We start from the raw sequence: 21,908 nt of genomic DNA, 5'->3' as shown, positions 1-21,908 counted from the left end.
TATTGAGTGACAACTAATATTATATTAGGACGATCATATTAGTAATGAAGTCATACTTCAAGTAAGTTTATTAGAGCTTTTGATTCTCGTGTATTATAATCCCTCAACTGACTAATATCCCGATCAAGTGAGAGCCGTGAATTGATCAAACTCACAAAACTTGATAGCTATGACAAGATCTAACATGGTGTAATTGAGATGACACTGCGTAACTCTTTTTGACATTATAAACTCATTTCCAATCATGTGCACCTTGGCTAAGGGTTTAAACAATCACAAGCCACTATTAATCGTATAAGATGTTCACCTCATATCGAAAGTCAATGAATCCCATTGACAATCATCTAATTTCATATGTTACTTCACAAATATTGCATAGAAAACATTCCTACCGCTATATACGAGCAGTTTTGCACAAGAACAATTCTCTAACACTAACATACAAGAAAACTATGTTGTCTTCAGTCTAAATATCAATAACACAATTGAAATCAATGACAAATCATTAATCTTCTCAGACATGTGATATATCACTTGTGTCACAATCAATATATATTCAATTAACATCCACCCACTTGTCTGCTATTTTCATCTCATGAAATATGATATGTGACTTACCATCTTTTATCATTAGTATCTCATATTAATCAAATGTAGCAGTCCATGTATCAAACCATAATCAATTAATCATGTTCTCATTTTGAGAAATCTAAAGGCTGATAATCACTTTAAAAAATCCTAGATACAAGAGCTTTTGTTACATATTCCTAACATTTAAAAATAAGACATTTATTAGTAAATTTAGAGATTTATTCATATCTACAAATTGAAGAGATATAAATAAAGATATAATATTAAAATATAATAATATCTTTTTATTAAGTTTGCAATATGTACATCATTAGTTCTTATTTATATTTGTTAGACGTCATTTAAATCTAACATCAGGACACTAATTCTAACAAGAAAAAAAAATCTATTAACGTCTACTACCTTAAATTTCTTCATAGTATCTAAAAATTAGAAATATTTAAAAATAAAATCAATTATTTGTCTTTAGTTATTGTATGATTTTTTGTTGGAGAAACACAAATGTACATGGAAATATATATATATACATATATATATATATATATACGCACCACAAATGAAGATGCCCATATAATTAAAGTCATAATATCATTTTCAATAGTTTTTATATTCTCATAAGTCTTACTCAAACTCTCACTAAACTTCACAGTTACTCGAAAATGCACTTTTCAAAAGTCAAGACCCAAATTTTCTGTTTACACTTTATTTAAATGGTTCGTACTTCAAATAACACTAATAATAATTTATTGCTATTAAACAATACTTTTCAACTCTACAATATCTCCAACTTACACATTTACAATTTTATAATTACGAAAAAAATAAAATATACAATAAAAAGACCTTTCAATTTGAAGTTAAACCCCATGCACTTGTTATATAGAAAGGCATCCAATATTTATAAGAAATAGAAAAACGAAAGAAAATTATTAATAAATGCATGGCATTTACGGACTCTTTCTCATATATTTGTTAGTAGAATAATTTTATGAATTTGATTAAGACACACTCGTACCCATATATAATACACTTATATTAATTATAAAACTCAAAAAATTATATTTTATTTATTTAATAAATTATAATTATCCCATATTCCTCAATAATTTTTATTTATTTATTATTTTTATTCGCACATGACACAAAACAATCCTTCTAATTGTTAAACAAGGATACACGCGCGGGAACGCTAGAATTGGATTTGAGATCGGCAAAACCCGCTCCGACCCGTTGGAAGCGGAGATAAGACGTTGTAGATTTGACTTTGACTGGTGCACAATATTTTTTTTTATATATTATTATTATATATATATATAATATTAAAATCACACACATGTCTACATTGCTGGTTTACGTGTCCCGAAGGAAGAATATACATGCCGTTGGCTTGGCAAGCCATACGCATGCATTGCAACGTCCTCCTTCCACCTGTTCGCCACCCGTCCATTGTCTCCATCCTCTTCTTGCAACCGGTGCGCTCAAATTCATTATATTGTACAATGATTCAATTTCTCTTTCTCTTCCCAGTTTCATATTATTCACCTCTTCTTCCTCTTATCTCATACATTCTGTCGCCATGCGAGGTTTCCACTCCAATGTCGCTACAATCACTCGGCGAGGTTTCTCTCGCTTCCGACTCTGAAAGTTACTCGCCGCCGTCTCATCTAAATTAGGATGAATTTCAATTCTGCAATCGCGTATGTTCTTTGTTTCCTAATCCTTCATATCTTCGCAAGCCCTAGTTTCCACTCTCGATTAGGGCATTCTTCTGCAGAAGTGGATGATTTCGCATTCGATACTGGCGCCGGTTTGATTCCCTTCTACGGCGATTACTCCCTGCCCTCCCAGCCGCCGCCATCCCCGCCGCCTCATCCGCCGCCTTCGTCTTGCGAGGAAGACCTGAATGGTGTTGGATCGCTTGACGCCACGTGCGTCCTCGGTTGCAGCCTGAATTTCACCGGCGACGTGTTTATTACTGGAAATGGAAGTTTACAGGTACTGCCGGGGGTCAAATTGAGCTGTTCGATCGCTGGCTGTTCGATTTTGGTTAATGTTAGTCGTGAATTTAGGTTAGGTCTTGATGCGGAGTTGAGAGCTGGGACGGTGTTCGTTGAGGCGGGGAATGCTACTTTGTTTAATGGTTCAGTGATTAATGTGACGGCATTGGCGGGTGCGCCGCCGGCACACACAAGCGGGACGCCCACAGGGGTACAGGGTGGGGGTGGGGGACATGGTGGGAGAGGTGCTAGTTGTGTAATGGACAACACAAAGCTTCCTGAGGATGTGTGGGGTGGAGATGCATACTCATGGCTTTCACTGGCAGAGCCATGGAGTTATGGTAGTAAGGGTGGTACTACGGACAGAGGGGAGGACTATGGTGGGAAAGGAGGTGGGCGGATTGGGTTTAACATAAAAAGTCATATTCAAATTCATGGAAGTCTTTTAGCTGATGGAGGTGATGGTGGCATCAAAGGCGGTGGAGGATCTGGAGGCAGCATCAACATCAAGTCCCCTGAAATGTAATCCCTTCTTGACCAAATCTACGGAAATCAACATTTTCATGCCCTAGTATATTTGATATTTGTGATTACTGTGTAGTGCATACACGAGTCCATTTGCATACAATATTGGTTAGTTAATTACTGCTTTTACCTTTGTTTGCAGGTGTTTTATATGTTGGTTTTTCCATCATGGAACAAATTTATGTTTCTCTTGGAAATTCCTTATATGTGGTGCAAATACTTGAACAGAAAGTTTTAACCACATGTTTGCATTCTCCTTGAATGCCAGTTATCTGTGTGACATAGCCTGGAATTTATGCCGTGCTTATCATGGATTCATATTTAATTGTGAAACTATTAGTGAAGCAAGTAAAACCTTCATTAAGAAGTTCCAGAGACCCGAGTTTTGACTTCTAAAACTAAGTTAAAGGGACATTTCCCACTTGGTTTGGGATGACCTACTCTTTAAATGTAGAATGTCATCTAAGTATATGCTGCAGGAAGCCATGGCTAAGAAATTGCACTTGTATTCGAGTATTAAAATGTCTAAATTAATGGATATTCAGTCAACATGAAAATTGGTATTTTATTCAACTAGTTGAGTGAATTTAACTAAGGTGTAATCTTTTAGAAGCTAATAGTTTAGAATTTAAGAAGCTTATACATCTAAATGTTTTGAAGATCATTTCCAAGTCAATTTAATTTTTAGCCTCTCTCATTCTCTAGCTTTACCAGTAACATAACAGGGCCTCTTTTTTCTAGTGCTATTATTGGTCTTCGAGTACATTGTCTTGTCATTTTTATTTACCAAAAAAAAGTCACTTGTTAATTGCCTAAAATTCTGTAGGGTTGTATTGGAAATGTCACAATTTACTCAAAGGATAATTCTAGTAACAGCTGGATTTCTCTCCTGTCATGTCCCTAGGAGGATTAGAAGGGTAATATTGTGATAGGGATATAATAAAAGGGTAATATTGTAATAGACTTATATTAGTTTGTTAGGAGATATTTAGTTGTTTGTTAGGAGCACATGAGTGCTGTTAGAAATTAGTTAAGGAGCTACCTATGCCTATAAAAAGGCCCATTATAAGAAGAGATGATTATGCATGAATTGATAATTGAAAACTCTCATTTTCTCTCTAAGAATTCTCTCAAATCTCCCTCTCATTTCTCTCTTCTGTTCTCCCTCAATTCTCTCTAATTTCTCCCCATTCTTCTTCAATTTTCCCTCTAATACATTCTGCTCTTGACCTTAATTCAATCGGATCTTTCCGATTGTCCATTTCAGCCCGTTATGAACCCTAGGTTTATGACAAATGGTATCAGAGTAGTCAATCCTTAGCTGTGGATTTGATTCCAGTTGAAGGCAACTACCTTGGTGGGCGGTTTCCCTTTGCGATTGCGGTAAGGTTAATTTCAGCGGCGAGATAGCCAGACGAATTCCGATTGGGTCGGGGCTACTGCTTCTGGATGCGGGTAATTTCCAATGAATGACTCTTGGTGATGAAATTTGGTGAGTACAGAAGTGGTTGATCCATTACGTTAGGTGGTTCTGATCAGCAATTCAGTTGCAGATCAGAGACACTACTGTTCGAGTTTTGAAGACGAAGACGTCCCTTGAATCTCGGAATTGATTCCAACGCACGAGGAGGTGAGTGTCAGCTCGGATCTGAAGGATGAGTGACTTCGGTTAAGACTCTGGTGGTTGGGTCGAAGGAACTGATTGGAAGTATTGCCCGTTTTTTAGAGGCGAAATCAACAGTGACGCTTGGTTGTGAAACTCAGTGTTGTTGACTTCTGGAGGCGACTTCGAAGGACGGTATCTGGCTAGTGATTTTCATATTTGACTGTGATAGAGGAGGTGACCAGAGGTTGACGTGAACGACCAGGAGGTCGCGATTGGCGCAAGAGTTCCAAGCTATCGCAGTTGTGCAGTGGGTTTTGGGCGATCGTGGTTTGGTTGGTGATTGGGTAGAACCTGAGGAAGGAAGCTTGATGCATCACTGGTTGGGTTATTATTGGCAAGAGGTTCGCGACTGGAAGTGATCGCAGGTAGAGCGAAACCGGAGGAAGGAGATGAGAGGCTAAGCAAAATTTGTCGACTAATTGGGTGTGAAGCTTTCCATTAGAGAGCACAAGTCTGACCAAACCTAAGGAACAATCGCTGAACATCGACGAGTGCGATTCAGTCGAGAGAAATTTCCAACTGAGTTAATCGAGTAGAGTCTTGGCCGTCAACTCCTCCTGCTTGATTTAATTGAGTGCAGAATTGAAGGCGAGGCAGACCCAGCTCTTGGCAGGTTCCGTTTGAGGCGGATTAAGTTTGGGCGACTTCTTGAAGAAGTGGGTGAGGTGGCGCTCATTAGCCGTAAGCCGCAGATTCCGTGTGAGAAGTGGATGCTTCTAGCTCATCCAACTCGTTATTGTTGGTGCTTGAGGCTGTGAGCAAAGGGAAACAAGGGTTAATTTTGGCTTTGAATTTTGGTTAGCTTGTTTGAAGAAGAGCGGTATGTATAGAACCCCTATCCCTTGGTCTTCCAAGTGTCATGTTCGTGAGATGTCGGCCATAGGGTCTCAATTGCAGCCAAAGGATGTTGCATTTTCAATGGGATGTCTTGCTCGTGAAGCCTTGGGAAGCATTGCACGTAGGAGATCATTGGAGCCTCAATTGCAGCAGATGAATGCCTCATTTTCAGCTGGAATGGAGCTTCAATGACAGCCAAAGAAGGCTGCATTTTCAGTTGACAACAACAAGGATAAGCAGCAGTGTAGCCAGAAGAATCAAACATGGGGAAAGAAGTTTGAGAATGAGTCTAGCCGAAGGGACAAAGGAACAAGGAGTGGGATTCATGAAAAGTGCGAAGAATTTGCCCGTATGTTCTGCGAGAAGCTACAGGAGTTTGCAATGATACTAATCAAGAAGTATCATTACAACTTTCCCATTGAATACTTCGATGATTATCGCAGGAGTTTTAACAAGGAAGATTCCTGAAAGTGGAGTAGCCAAAGGAGGACAACCTTGCTGAAAGTAAATCCTTGGTGTACTCCAGCTACCAGTAAGTAAAAGTATTTCCACTGGAGGAGGCCCCTACTGAAGATATGAAAGGGTCTAAACATACTACTCCCTTGGTCTTGGCTATGGAGAAGGCTGAGGAGTACATGGAAGAAAAGATTGGGGAGGAGAAAGTGGAGGATGACACTCAATCAATTGGCAGTCTCTCAAGCACTGCCACTAGTGATGAGACTCCTAATGCCATTGATCTCCTGAAATAACAAAATAAGGAGTCAAAAGACAAGGAACAAAGGATTGCATCGGGCACCTTGCTTGGAACATCCCACATGTATGTCATTGGCACAGGCACACAAGACAAAGCAAAGTTAACATTGCAGCCCGAAGAGTTGGAGGATGGGGTTGTAAGATTGACGACGCATTTGGAGCAATGGAGGACGCAGAAGGATAAAGTGAAACAAGATGAAAGGAAGAAAGGAAAGGACTTCTTTGTTGAAGGGACCAAGACCCTTGATGTTTTGCTCACTCATTTTTCCATTGGTGTGGCAGCAAGCCATAATGCTGTTGCTATTGAGGAGAAAGAAAAGAGAAGGCAAAAGAAAAGGGAAAAACAAGATAAGAAGAAGGAAAAGCGAAGAAGAAACCACAGGATGAAGATGGGTATTGGATAAAGAAGCAACGTCTAGGTGGTAATAAGTTTCTTTGGGACAAGAAACATTTCAAGGGGGGAAAATTGTCATGTCCCTAGGAGGATTAGAAGGGTAATATTGTGATAGGGATATAATAAAGGGATAATATTGTAATAGGCTTATATTAGTTTGTTAGGAGATATTTGGTTGTTTGTTAGGAGCACATGGGTGCTGTTAGAAATTAGTTAAGGAGCTACCTATGCCTATAAAAAGGCCCATTGTAAGAGGAGATGATTATGCATGAATTGATAATTGAAAACTCTCATTCTCTCTCTAAGAATTCTCTCAAATCTCCCTCTCATTTCTCTCTTATGCTCTCCCTCAATTCTCTCTAATTTCTCCCCATTCTTCTTCAATTTTCCCTCTAATACATTCTACTCTTGACCTTAATTCAATTGGATCTTTCCGATTGTCCATTTCAGCCCGTTATGAACCCTAGGTTCATGACATCTCCTAATCTTATAGCTAAAAATAGGAGATAAAAAGATAAAGTGATAAGGTGATTTGGAGATTAGAAAACTCCAAAAATAAAGGGATAAAGGTGGCAAATAATTCAAGATATCTCATCAGTTTTTTAAATTCTTCTTGTTGTATTTTTATCTTCTAAACATTCAAATATGTTTCTAGAATATAGGAGATAACCTAGGTGTTGTGTATAAATATCCCATACTACCTGAGAATAGATCAAGCAAGTAATATACAGTTCTTTCAACTTGTTTCATCTTCTTCTATAGGTTGCATCATCATTAATCTCTTTACCCTTATGAAAGATTCACGCCGATAACAAAATGGCTTAGTCTTTGTATTTCCTGGCTTCAGTTATGACTGCTCTTTTTTCCCTATCTTTAGTATTCATATATTCAGTTGTTCTCCTAGTTACTGATTTTGGAATGTTACTGTTTCAAGCCCTCACATATGCTACATTACTGTTACAACTTTCGGGTATAACTCACTCTCAAAAGCTAGTTGTCAAGGGGGGGTGCCCAAAAGATTATAAATCCCACACTAGAAGCCTGAACTTTCAATGTGGGACAAGTCTTATACCTTACAGTGGACCATAACATACCATCATGCTCCACAGCTCGGCGCCCACGACAGCAAGCTATGCACTAGCCACTACTAGTCCCAAGTGAACATTGCAATGCCAGCGTCACCTCTGTTGCCACTCACTTGCACTGGGAGTCACGAGGCCGTCTCTGATATCACTGTTACAACTCTTGGGTAGAACTCACCCTTAAAAGCTAACTATTAAGGGGAGGGTGCCTAAGAGGTTATAAACCCCACACTAGAAGTCTGAACTTCCAATGTGGGACAACTCCCATTCCCTATAGTGGACCATAACAATTACCCCTCCTCCTTAGTTGTTTAACTTTGAATATTTTTCTTAGTTTTATGTGTATGTACCAATATTTTTGTTTATTCATTTAGGCATTTTCTTAGTTACTATCATTTTATTTATTTTTATAAGTAGTTTCTATGATTTTATTCAATAGTTTTCTTAGCCAATGCACATTTACATCTCCAGACTCTTTCAACCTTGAATGGGAATGCCATCTTACGATAACTCTCACCCTGTTTTGCTTTTTTCAAATGCAAAGTTTGCTACTGACATTTTGAGAAATCTACTACTTGCAATCTTCTATTATTCTTTGTTCTGAAATTTTTAGTTGCCCATATTATTTTGTTGGATAACTTCATTCCTCTTTGATTTTGTCAAGTTGCAGTGGAACTCATCAAGTTTGATTCTCTAGATTTCATTCACCTACTTAGTTAGTCTGTATATTCTCTTTCCCCTCTTTTTCGTCAAATAGTTCATGATGTTAGGATTTTTTTTTTTCATGGAAACATTAATAACTAGGAAAATATAATTTGGATGGCTTTGGAATGAAAGATTAAAATATTTTTGAAATGTGTTAAACTCCACATTTTCTTGGTTTTAGTTCATTGCATTTGATTGTTTCCCTTCTAGTGAAACTTCGAACAAATAGTTGTAAAAGAAAAAAAAATTGGATTACTTTGATTTCCAAGTTGTGCAAATGTGTCCCCAATTTAAATTTGTTCTGCTAAAATTTTGGATAACACTGTCTTCAAGTGTGAAAAATCATGTTGCAGGCTGGTTAACATGCGGATTCCCAAGCATAAATTGCTGTGATATTGGCATTTTGTGATAAGACTTGTTTGAAGTGCTACTCATTTTCCTGGTTGGCTTAATAGTTCTGTATACAATTTCTATATTAATTTGATGAAGCCTTAGTCCTCATGGTTTCCTTTTAAAGTTCCATGAGTTTTGCTGTATTAACAAGCATTAATATTTTGAATTAAGAGGCTGTTCTGACTTGCACTAAAGCAAAAAATGGTTCAGAATCAATTTGGAGACAACACAAGATGTAGGAAACTTCTCAAAATATTAGGAACAAGAAGTGTGACTTATACAAATGTTCATGCAAACTCAATAATAAATAATTGAACATGTTTGGGGTGATACACAATGAAGTAATATATCACAACTAAGAGTTTTTCACCAATTTCTTTTTGGTCTTTTGCTATAAACTCCTTCCAATCCATTTTCTCACCTCATAGAAGCATCTATTGGTCTTCTTCTTTCATGTTCAAACCATTTTAATTGTGTTTTACAACCTTATCTTCAATAGGTGCCACTCTACCTTTATTATGGATAATGTCATTTTTAATTATGTCTTTTCTTGTATACTTTCATCTTGTTTATGCTTATATTTTGCACATATTGATACTTTACCATCCAATATCATAAGCCATACAATAAAGATGGGTCTTATAATCGTTTGATAAAGCTTCCTTTTTAGTTTCAAAGGGATTTTGTGATCTCATGAAATTCTGGATGAACTTCTTCACTCAAACTAGCCTACCTTGATATTGAATAACATCCTCAATAATCTCCCCTATTGAACAATTGATCTTTGATATTTAAATTGATCTTTTTCAGGAACAACTTGATCTTTAAGTCTTGGCACGACATCCAAACATCTAATTTTATATTATGTATTTCATTTTTGCTCTACTTAACTTGAAACCTTTGGATTTAGAGGTGGCCATCCATAATTTGAGTTTAGTACTCATGCTTTCTTTTTTCTCGTTCACTAAGGCAATATCATCTGCAAATGACATACACTAAAACACCTATTCCCTATCCTTGTATGTGCTTTATGCGCTCATCCATCGCAAGAGTAAAAAGGTTAGGGCTCTAGATCTTGAAGATAATACAATTGTAATTAGAAAAACCTCAATATCTTCTCCAAAAATCCTAACAATCATTTTTGTTTGATGATGCATACATTCTGTCAGGGTAGCGGTCTGACAGAGGGAATTTTCCTCTGAAAGAGGGGAACTTAGCAGAATTAGGGTTGGGTTGAGAGAGAGAGAAAGAGAGAATGAGAGGGGAAGAATTGAGAGGGAGAAAAGGGATAGAGAAAAATTGAGAGAGATGAGTTGGGATTGCATCAAAATATTCATTGATGGTTCTTATTGAGAGGGTGTTGGTGCATGCGGAATTATAGTGGTTTTAAAAATAAAATTTTTGAGAGAACCACAAATGCTGGATAATATTGCAGAGTTGCAATTTCTTTTTTTTTTACTCAATCTGATATGACTTCTCATTTATTTTCTCTTTATGTAGGGCCAAACAACCATAAAGGCATTTACATCAGCTTTGGCATACAAAAAGACTCCTAGAGAATTAATGCTATAAATGCTATATTGGAAAACAAAAAGACTCTACTATAAAGCCTTTCTTAATACTTTAAATGCTGTGTATTTAAATGCTTCTGGAAACCACTTTAGATGCTCCTTGTTATGCTGAAAATCATAAATTATCTCACAAATTCCCCTCTTAATTTGTGATTTTGAATTGAGCTTTGAACTTCTTGAACTTTTCTGAACTGATTGCCTTGGTGAGCATGTCTGTTGGCTTCTCATTTGTACTAACAAACTTTAGTTGAATTTCACCCTTCTGTACTAAATCTCGAATGTAGTGATGTCTGAGTTCAATATGCTTAGTCCTACCTTGGAAAATAAGATTTTTTGTCATAGCAATAGCAGACATATTATCGCAACAAATTACTGTAGGCACCTCTTGCTTCTGGGCTCGGTTAGCAAGCAACTTTCTCAACCAAACAGTTTCACAAGCTGCTTTCGTAGCTACAATATACTTGGCCTCTGCTAATGATAATGCAATAGTGTGTTGCTTTCTTGAACTCCATGAAATAATGTTACTTCCCAAGAGAAACACAAAAGTCGAAGTGCTCTTTCTATCTTCCAAGGATCCTGCCCAATCACAGCCAGTGAATCCATTTAAAAAATACTCTGATTCTTTATTATACCCGAGTCCAAGTTTCCTGGTTCCATTAAGATATCTCAACACCCTTTTTGCTACAGAATAATGCAATGTGCTCGGGCTACTCATAAATATGGATAGCATATTTACGGCCTGCATAATACCTGGCCTAGTGTGGGTCAAATACAACAAGGAACCAATCAAACTTCTATACAGCCCTTCATCTACCTTCTTGGACCTATCATCAACCTTCAGCTTCTCATTCAATGCCATAGGAGTGGATACAGATTTTGAATTCAGCATCTGAAACTTTCTCAGAATATCAAGGGTGTATTTTTCTTGGGAAATGAAAATTTCCCCTTTTCCTTGCTTCACCTGTATGCCAAGAAAATACTTCATAACACCCAAGTCAGTCATTTTGAATTCATGCATCATTGACTGCTTAAAATCAGCAAGTAACTTCAGGTTATTTCCCATGTAGATCAGATCATCTACATATAAACATATCACCATAAAATTCTGTCCACTCCATTTCACATAAAGTGATGGCTCATTTGGACTTCTATGGAAACCACTTTGCTGAAAATAGGATCTATCCTGCTGTTCCAAGCTCTAGGAGCTTGTTTAAGGCCATATAGCCTTCCTCAGCCTGTAAACTTATTCTTCTTTACCCTTCAGCTCATAGCCTTGAGGCTGCTCCACATAGACTTCCTCTTCAAGCTCTCCATTAAGGAAAGCTGACTTCACATCTAGTTGATAAACCTGCAACTCTAATTGGGCTGCTATGGCCAGTACCATTCTAATAGTTTCAATGCGTGCCACTGGTGCAAAAATTTCATCAAAATTCACACCTGGCTGCTGGACATACCCTTTTGCAACAAGTCTTGCTTTATTTTTCTGCATGCTTCCATCTTCATTATACTTGGTCTTAAAGATCCATTTCAAGCCAATCACTCCCTTTCCTTTAGGAAGGTCAACCAGCTCCCATGTTCTATTCTTTTCTATTATTGCAATCTCTTCATCCATTGCCTTCAGCCACTTGTCTTCTTTTACTGCTTCTTTGAATTTTTTTGGCTCACAAGAAAAAAGAGCAAATTCTGCATTTTCATTGTTTGAATAACTCTTGAAATCACCATACCTTTCAGGAGGTCTTCTAATTCTACCTGATCTTCTTAAATTAGGGGCTGGAGATGAAGATTCTACTGAACTTGTGGCTCCAGAACCTGAAACCTGTCTTCCAGAAGTACTTCCAGCTTCTATATTTGCTGGATTTTGTGTCTGATCTGCCTCTTCAGTCTCTGTACTTTCTGTAGGACCAGAGTCAGTCACTTTAATTGAGTTTTGAGAGCTGCAACTCCATTGCCACACTGCCATTTCATCAAATATAACATCTCTTGCAACAATCAACTTGTTAGTTTGGGGATTTAACAATCTATATCCCTTGGATTCATCACTATATCCAACAAATAACAACTTTTCTCCTTTTTCATCAAACTTATCCTTGTTAGGAGATTTATTCAGGGAATAAGCAGGGCAGCCAAATACTTTCAAATTACTTACATTTGGTTTTCTCCCACTCCATGCTTCATAAGGAGTTTTATTCTGAATTGATTTTGTAGGGGAACAATTTAAAATATAAGCTGTTGTGTGCATAGCTTCAGCCCATAAGCTGTTAGGCAATCCTTTTCCTTTTAGCATGCTTCTAGCCATCTCCACGATCGTTCTATTCCTTCTTTCAGCCACTCCATTCTGCTATGGTCTGCGGCTTACTGTAAGTTGCCTTTGTATCCCCTCTTTCCCTGCAATACTCATGAATGGGTGGTATATGAACTCGCCCCCCCCCCCCCCCCCCCCCCCCGGATCAGTCCTCAAAGTCTTTATTTTATATCCACTTTGTCTTTCTACAAGAGCCTTAAACTCAAGAAATACATAAAATGCATATGATTTTGCATGGATAAAATAAAGCCAAATCATCCAAGTATAATCATCAACAAACAACAAGAAATATCTCTTATTACCAAGAGAGGGGGATCTTGTTGGGCTGAATATATCAGCATGTACTAACTCCAGCGGTGCTTTGGCTCTCCATGCTGTTTTGGGAAATGGAAGATGATGCATTTTCTCAAAAATACAGCCTTCACATACATGATCTTTCTGCTCAATTCGGGGAAGTCCTTTCACCATCTCCTTTTGCTGCAAAAGCTGAAGTCCCCTCTGATGTAGGTGTCCATACCACAAGTGCCAAAGTAGGGATTCCTCAATGCTTTCTCCCTTGAGAGCCATGTCATTGGAATATGACATTGCAAGTGGAAACCCTTGTTTTTGGTCATTTCAATTTTTGCCATGACCATATTCTTCTTCTTGTCAATAACCTTACACTGATTGTTATCAAAATGAATTTGATAACCCTTTTGAACAAGTGTCCAACACTTAAGAGATTGTGAGCCAAATTTGGAACGTGAAGTACATCATGAATATACCTTTTCTCTCCCGATTTAGTATGGACAACAATGACTCCTTTGCCCTTAATTCTTTCTGCCTTGTCATCTCCAAGGATGACAGAATTTAAGACGCTCTCATCAATCTCCACAAAGAGCTTCTTGTTCCCTGTCATGTGATTACTGCAGCCGCTATCTAGGAACCATACTTTGTCCTTCTTGCTTTCTGTACTTAAACAGGTGTAAAAAACCTATTTTTCATTATTCTCCTTAGAGAAATTGGCCTCAGATTTCTCAGCGTTTTGATGTCAGCAATCCCTTTGACAGTGGTTAGGGATTCGACATTTTTTGCATTTGTGGTAACAATCAACAGCTACATGATTGGTCTTCTTGCAAATGATGCAATAAGGGCCTTGGTTGTTCTGTTTTTGAGGCTGAAAGCCTCTTCCACATCCATGGCCTTTTCCACAACCTCTACCTTGACTTTCTAGGACTCTTCCCTGCTTAAATTAGCCTCCTTTCTTCTCTTGATCCTTCCTTTTTAGATTCACCTTGGATTGAAAAGCTTGCTCCAAGGACTGACTTGAAGACTTCTTGATCCTTTCTTCGTGTGCTTCCAAAGAACCGCTGAGATCAAACATTGTGATCTTTGATAAGTCTTTGGATTCTTCTATGGCAGCTGCTGCATGATCAAATTTAGGAGGTAAACTCCTAAGAATCTTCTCCACAACCTTCTTTTCATCTATCTGATCTCCATAGCCTCTGATTTGATTCACAATCTCAGAAACCCTTGAAAAGAACTCCTTTATTGATTCGGAATCCTTCATGGATAAGGTGTCAAAACTTTTCCAAAGTGACTGCAGTCTTATGGAAACAACCTTGTCATTACCTTAGCATTCCTTCTTCAATGTTTCCCAAGCAACTTTGGCCTTTGTGACACCGTAGATGCGAGGGTAGATGGACTTGCTTATTCCTTGATGTAGATATCTCAAGGCTAGGGCGTTCTTCTTTGTATTCTTCTTGTATTGGGTTTGATTCTCTGCAGTCCAAGCTGTATTCGAGCCTGCAGCTGGTGGTTCTTCATAATCCTCTTCAATCAATTCCCACAAATCTTGAGAGATGAAGAACATCATTTGATCACTCCAATATCTATAGTTTTCACCCTCAAAGATGGGAACTTGGCTTTGAGAGTAGGAGAACATAGTGCTTGATGTAGATGGAGGATTTGAGGCCATTTTGAAACTGGAACTGGGATGTTGGCTCTGATACCAAAATTTGTTGGTGCATGCGGAAGTATGGTGGTTTTAAAAATAAAACTTTTGAGAGAACCGCAAATGCTGGATAATATTGCAGAGCTGCAGCTTCTTCTTCTTTTTTTTTTTACTAAATCTAATATGGCTTCTCATTTCTTTTCTCTTTATATAGAGCCAAACAACCATAAAGGTTAATCAAGGCATTTACAACAACTTTGGAATACAAAAAGACTCCTAGAGAATTAATGCTATAAATGCTATATTGGAAAACAAAAAAACTCTACTATAAAGACTTTCTTAATACTTTAAATGCTGTGTATTTAAATGCTTCTAGAAACCACTTTAGATGCTCCTTGATATGCTGAAAATCATAGATTATCTCACAGAGGGAAAGCTCTTTATATAGGCCCATCCTCAATTGTTACAACCACTTAACTCTCCCACTGTTATTTGTTACAATCTTCCAACTATATCAACAGCCTCAACAGCCTATGGTTACAACCTCTAACTACCTTTTCCACCATAGGGTCCTGACAATACCCCCCGGTTCAGAACTTTCTTGTCCCCAAGAAAGTGAGAAGCCAGCCAACCCTTCTTCTTCCAATCTGCCATATCAATTAACCTTGGCTACTGATTGTTACCAGCACTGGCTGTCTTGTGAGTGGACCTCTTTTCTGTCATGGTTTGTAGAGAAAAGAGTTGCACCACTTGGTGTAGCCATGATTTAACAGTCTTCCTTAACCCCTTCTCGGTTATTATCTCGCATTCCCCACTGTCCACACTCCCCATCAAAGTTATTGATCTTTCGTCTTTCGCAATTGTTACTTCCAGCTTGTTGAAATCAAAGCAGATAGGACTAACGGTCTGGATCCAATCCACCCCCAACACAACATCATATCCTTCAAGCTGTAATAGTCGTAAATTTGTGGAGACCGCTTCTCCTTGCATTTCCCAGTGAAAATTCATACAAGCCATCCTACCTACCATGTTGCTGCACCCTCTTAGCCGTACATCCCAATTTCTTCGCTGTTTCTTTGCCCATAAAGCTGTTCGTACTGCCACTATTGAGCAGAACCATCAATTTCTGATTTCTTGCCATCCCTTCCATCGTGATAGTCCTACTGTTCACCAATCCCCTCAATGCATGTAAGGAGATCGCTCCATCCTCGGCTTCTTCTGCCACTAATTCTTCTTCACGTGGAACATCATCATATGCGAGCTTTTCTTCTCCTCCTTCCAACATTAGCAGTTGTTTTTTACATTGATGCCTTGGTACGTACCGATCCCCACACTTGTAACACAGGCTAGCCTGTCTCCGCTGCTCAAAGATCCCGGAATAGCCCTCGAACGATGGATTTTCCCTTGCCACAAGCGGAACAACATTGCCCCTCACGTTTTGGCCTCATTTCCCTGCTTTTGTACCCTCACGGCTGAAAGCCAATTGATTGCTGTGAAAAAGGAAGTTGATGTTTCTTTATCAAAGCTTCTACCAACATCTCCTGTACCCCTGGAACTTCAGCTGCCTCTCTGACTGTTTTTGGCCGTTGTATCTTCACTGTTGGCCTTAATTTGTCAGTTAGCCCACTTATAAAACTTGAAACGAAGTAGGCTTCGCTTGATCCCGGATTCATTGTGCGCATCACTGACTTGAGTTCCTCGAATCTTTCTTGATATTGCTGCACTGTTCTGACTTGCTTCAACTTGTTAAATTCTTCCACAATGTACCCCAAATTCTGGTCTCCAAATCTTGTATAGAAAGTCTCCACAAATTGTGACCAGCTGTTGCCTTCTTGCGACTCATACCAATCTTGGAACCAAGAATCGGCAATGTCGTTCAAGTAGGTTGCTGCCAACATTATCTTTTACTCGTCCGGTGTTTGATAAAGACTGAATAATTTTCTACATCTGCAAACCCCATCATGGGTTTTGTCCTTCAAACATCAGCACGTCCAACTTGGGCATAGGAAATTGTGAAGGGTGTGAGACGGATGGCCATAATGATCTCCTCCCAATTCGCGCATTGTTGACTTCATCCGCCACCAGTGTTTCCGCCTCCAAGTCCACGGTCTCTGCTGGTCTTGTTGGCGTTATTAGTCCATTTTGTCCAACTCGCCCATTTCTGATTTTGCCCAGTGCTGGTGTTTCTGCCTGCAATTCCACAATTCCCGTGGTGCTTGGTCCCGCTCCAGCCCAAGACAAGACTGGCTCGGAGCTCTCCCTCGGAGGGAATTCAACCGATAATTTGACCGAATTTTGACCCACGAACATGAGCATAAAGCTCTGGATTTGATCCTTCATTTCCCGAGATTGATCGGAAACTCGATCTTGAACCACTCGAATTTGGCTAGAAACCTGATCTTTTACTTCCCGAATTTGGCTGGAAACCTCCTCCCACATGCTCGACATTGCACGACCAAGCTTGCGATCCAATGCTTGCTCAATTCTCCATTCGACCACCTCATCGATGGCCTCCATCTTCCCTTGGGCATCCGCTACCGCCGCACGCACTTGCTGAATTTGAAGCTCCATCTGCTTCAACCTTGTGCCGTCCGCCATCGCCTTGAACCAAATTATCCACCATTGGCCAAGACTTGAATTTTTGGCCTTGATCTTGCTCGTTTGACTCTAAGATTATCGCTGGCTTGCTCGCCTAACAGCCAATTGCAATTGGTAGGGTTCTTGAATTAGTGGGATTGGTTGTCGGAAATCTCTAGGCTGCTTCGTCTTCGCGCTTCTGTCTTGCTCGCTTGCAGTATCGACCCAATTGAACTGACATAGTTCTTGGGTCAGTCGATTTCGACTGATGAAGTTATGGGTCGACCTTGTTCTTCTTGGGTCAACCTAATCTAATTGATGAAATTCTGGTTTGCCTCGTCCTTTAGCTCCGGTAATAATTGCCCACCACAAATCGAACTAGAGCCTGTGGAATTTGGCTGGGTTCTAATCGCTTCAAGCTCGCTCTTAAGAGACGTCGGAAGCACCTTCGGAACGCCTGATCAAGTCGTTTCTCAAAATTGAACAAGACTTTCTGGTTGGCTCTCTTCAAATTGAATTAATTCACAGCCAAGGATTGACTGTTCTAATACCAATTGTTAGGGTATCGGCCTAACAGAGGGAATTCTCCTCTGAAAGAGGGGATTTTAGTAGAATTAGGGCTGGGTTGAGAGAGAGAGAAATAGAGAATGAGAGGGGAAGAATTGAGAGAAAAGGAATAGAGAGAAATTGAGAGAGATGAGTTGGGATTGCACCAAAATATTCACCGATGGTTCTTATTGAGAGGGAAAGCCCTTTATATAGGCCCATCCTCAATTGTTACAACCACTTAACTCTCCCACCGTTATTTGTTAAAATCTTCCAACTATGTCAACAGCCTATGGTTACAACCCCTAACTATTTTTTCCACCGTAGGGTCCTGCCACATTCATAACTTGTATATGGGCAATTCAGACTCCTTTTTTATTTTTTTCCTCTCAAAAACCCTCCACAAGACAAAACACAAAATGATATTAGATAAATTAATCGCATTAAACAATATGTATATGTAGGTTCCAAAAAAATCAAAGTTAACAAACTATTATAAATAATAAGAACAAAGGTCATTCCTAAAATGAAGGGAATCCTTCATGGAAACATGATATAGTTTGCTTTGTTCTTTCTTTTTACAACATTCATCATTACAAGCTTTAACCCCAACAAATGAGGTTGGTTACATGGATGCTCTCCATTTTTTTTTCTATAATTAGAAGGTATAATGTTTATTTAATGGAGGTACCTTATGATAATAAAGCTCATCATAGCAAGAAGAGAGGTGACTTTAATCATGTCAATATTGTTTCCCTCTTTCTCTCCCAATAGAAATATATTCTTTATTCATTCAATTTTATTTTCTTTTAACAAAAAAATATAAACAAAAAATAAATATTGTCAGATGTTCCTCGCAAGTTTGGAAACAAGTAATTATTTTGAAATGGTATGTAGAATGTCAATGACTTTCAATGAAATTATCATGTTTTGACATAAAGTTTGGCATTTTGAATTTTTATTATTCTTTCTTGTTGGGCTCCTATTAGATAAAAAAATTTCATAGCTTAGATGGACAACAACAACTTATCAAGTCTTTACCCTCCAATGTGGGGTTGGCTACATAAATTCTAATTCTCTAGTCATTTCTATCTATGAACTTATCTCCTTTAAGTCTCTTATAACTCATATTATACCCAAGTGTTTCCCACCAAGTGTTTTTAGTCTTCCTCTACCTCTTTTGCTAGATACTTATTCTATTCCATCCACTTTGCTATCAAGAACCTTTTCGGTCTTCTTCTCACATGATCCAAAGCATCTTAATTGTGTCTCACACATCATATATTCAATAGGAGCCACTCTGACTTTATTGATAACCTCATTTCTAATTTTATTTTTTTGTATGGCTATAGATCCGTCTTAACATCCTTAGATCCGTCTTAACATCCTCATCTAGGTCATGTTGATATTTTGCATGGGTTAGTGCTTTATTGCCCAACATTCTATACCATACAACAAAGCTTGTCTTATACAAATTTTCTTTTAGCTTTAATGGAATTTTATTATCACATAAAACACTGAATGCACTTTTCCATTTTATCCATCCCACCTTAATTATATGAGTAATATTTTCATTAATCTCCCTATCTTTTTGGGTGATTGATCCAAAATATCTGAATGATCTTTTAGTTTTATCATAAATATCTATTGGAATTCAGAAATCAATCCCTGATTTAGGGGGAATGATTAAAAAGATTAAATCCCCAAATTAAAGGAGTAATCAGAGGAATTATCTTAGATCAACTTTCTATTTTAGTTTTTTGGTAGTTTCCTATTCTTGTATTTGGTAGTTTCCTATTATTGTATAGCCTAAGTTTCCTATTCTTGTATAGCCTAAGATAGAAAGATCTCTTGCATATATGTATTGTACAGCTGATTGCAAGAAGTAAGAAATCAAGTAATTTCTTCCAAAATTATTTGTTCATGGTATCAGAGCTAGGCTCGACACTGGTCTGGCATTCAACTCATCAGTCCTTTCTTTTTTTTCGAACCAAAATATCAGTTCTTTATGGCAGAAACTAACTCTTCTTTGGCAGCCTCTTCGGTAGACTTTTCCATTGCTCCTATTATTTCTACTACTTCAGCTAATCCCATATCAACCCTTGATTTTCATTCTCTTCAAATCACCCAACACAAACTCAGTGGAACCAACTTTTGTGAATGGTTCCAATTTGTGTTGCTTGTTATGAAATGCAAGGGCCAACAACAGGTGCTATTCCTATGCCACCTTCAACTGTTGCTAACTATTCAACTTGGGATGTTGAAAACTCTATAGTCATGTCATGGCTCATTAATTCTATGGAGCCTAAGATAGGACCTACCTCTTTTACAAAACTGCAAAAGGAGATTTGGGATGATGTGCAAAAAATTTACTCAGATCTTGAAAACATATCCCAGTGTTTTGAAATCCGTTCTGCCCTTCGAACTATTAGACAAGATAACATGTCAGTCACTAAATACTACAATGTTTTAACTGAACTTTGGTAGGAGATGGACCTTTTCTATGATATTAGTTGGCATTGTACTGAGGATAGTACTAATTACACTAAAATGCTAGAGAAGGAAAGGGTATTTGATTTCCTACATGGCCTCAACAAAGATCTAGATGAAGTTTATGGTCGTCTCGTTGGTAGCAAACCTTTCCTTTCCATCAAAGAAGCCTTTGCTGAGATCAAACATGAGGAGGGCCGCAAACCAATAATGCTTAGCAACCCTTTAAACCAGCCCTCTAATTTGGGATCCCAGAATTTTGCCTTGGCAGTCCATCGTAGTACATCTCATTCAAAGGATTAGAAACTTAAAGATAAACTCTGGTGTGATCATTGCAATAAACCTCATCATACGAGGGACACATGTGGAAACTTCATGGCAAACCTGCAAATTGGAAGCCAATGAGAACAACACAAGTTAGCAAGTACAACTGATTGACTCAACCATCATCTCTGAAAAACTGGATGCTTTGTTTACAGTGGAATAAATGAAAATTTTACGACAACTATTGAACCAGTCTAAAGTGCCTAAGGAAACCAAACCTACCCCTCAAGCTAGTACAACCATAATTGCTCCTAAAGGTAACACTCAATCCACTTTATTATCTCAATCACATTCTGGCAATTGTTGGATTGTAGACACTGGGGCATCAGATCATATGACAGGCTTATCAATTTTTTTTTTCCAGTTATGAAGACTGTGCTGAGAATATTATAGTTGCAATTGTTGATGGGAATGTAACTGGTGTGGATGGTCGAGGCACTATTTTTCTACCTAGATTAACATTGTTTTCTGCTCTTCATGTTCCATGTCTTAAATGCAATTGCCTTTCTATTAGTAAATTGACTAAATATCTCAATTGTACAATCACATTCTATCCTACCTATTGTGTATTTCAAGACCTGTTTTCGGGATGATTAGCAATGCTAAGGAGCAAAATGGCTTGTATTGTCAAGCGTGGTTCCTCCATCAACTCATTAGTCATTTAATCCTATTTCATTGTCTGCCATTTCTGATTGTGATGTTCTGTATCTCATAAATGACTAGGCCACCCTAGTTTCAATTATTTAAAAGCTTTGCATATGAAATTATTCATCAATAAAGATCCTACTTCCTTTCAATGTGAACATTGTGTTTATGCTAAACATCCACGCTCTCATCATCCTATTCATCCCTACAAATCCTCACAATCATTTCATATTATTTACAGTGACACATGGGGGCCAGCTTGTGTCTCAACTTTAATCGGTACTCGATGGTTTCTCATGTTTATTGATGACCACACCCATGTTTGTTGGGTTTAGCTCATGAAGGACAAATCTGAGACTATTCCATATTTAAACAATTTCATAAACTTGTTACCAATCTCTTTCAATCTTCTGCTCATATCCTTTGAATTGATAATGGTGGCGAATACTTTGCACAAGAAACTAATACCTTATTGATTAGGGTATTTTGCACCAAAGTTTATGTCTGTCTACTCCCCAACAAAATGGGATAGTAGAAAGGAAAAATAGACATCTTCTTGAGGTGGCTTGATCCCCAA

At 38.2% G+C, this 21,908-nt stretch overlaps 1 protein-coding gene across 4 annotated transcripts in view; it reads left to right on the top strand.

Moving 5' to 3' along the window:
• Positions 1-1,956: 1,956 nt before the first annotated feature.
• LOC127793928 (uncharacterized) overlaps positions 1,957-21,908 on the top strand; it is a 76,962-nt gene continuing 57,010 nt past the window's right edge. The window contains exon 1 of one of the 4 annotated variants that reach the window (XM_052324728.1): positions 1,957-3,110. In XM_052324728.1, coding sequence (XP_052180688.1) covers positions 2,266-3,110 — 845 coding nt within the window. In that variant the 5' untranslated portion in view covers positions 1,957-2,265. The remainder of the gene's footprint in view (positions 3,111-21,908) is intronic. The other 3 variants (XM_052324727.1, XM_052324729.1, XM_052324730.1) reach the window with 3 other exon arrangements.

Source organism: Diospyros lotus, chromosome 2 (assembly GCF_014633365.1).
Source record: "Diospyros lotus cultivar Yz01 chromosome 2, ASM1463336v1, whole genome shotgun sequence".
Taxonomy (NCBI): Eukaryota; Viridiplantae; Streptophyta; class Magnoliopsida; order Ericales; family Ebenaceae; genus Diospyros; species Diospyros lotus.
Note: the sequence above shows the minus strand (reverse complement) of the source record. Positions and strands in the feature narration are given on the sequence as shown.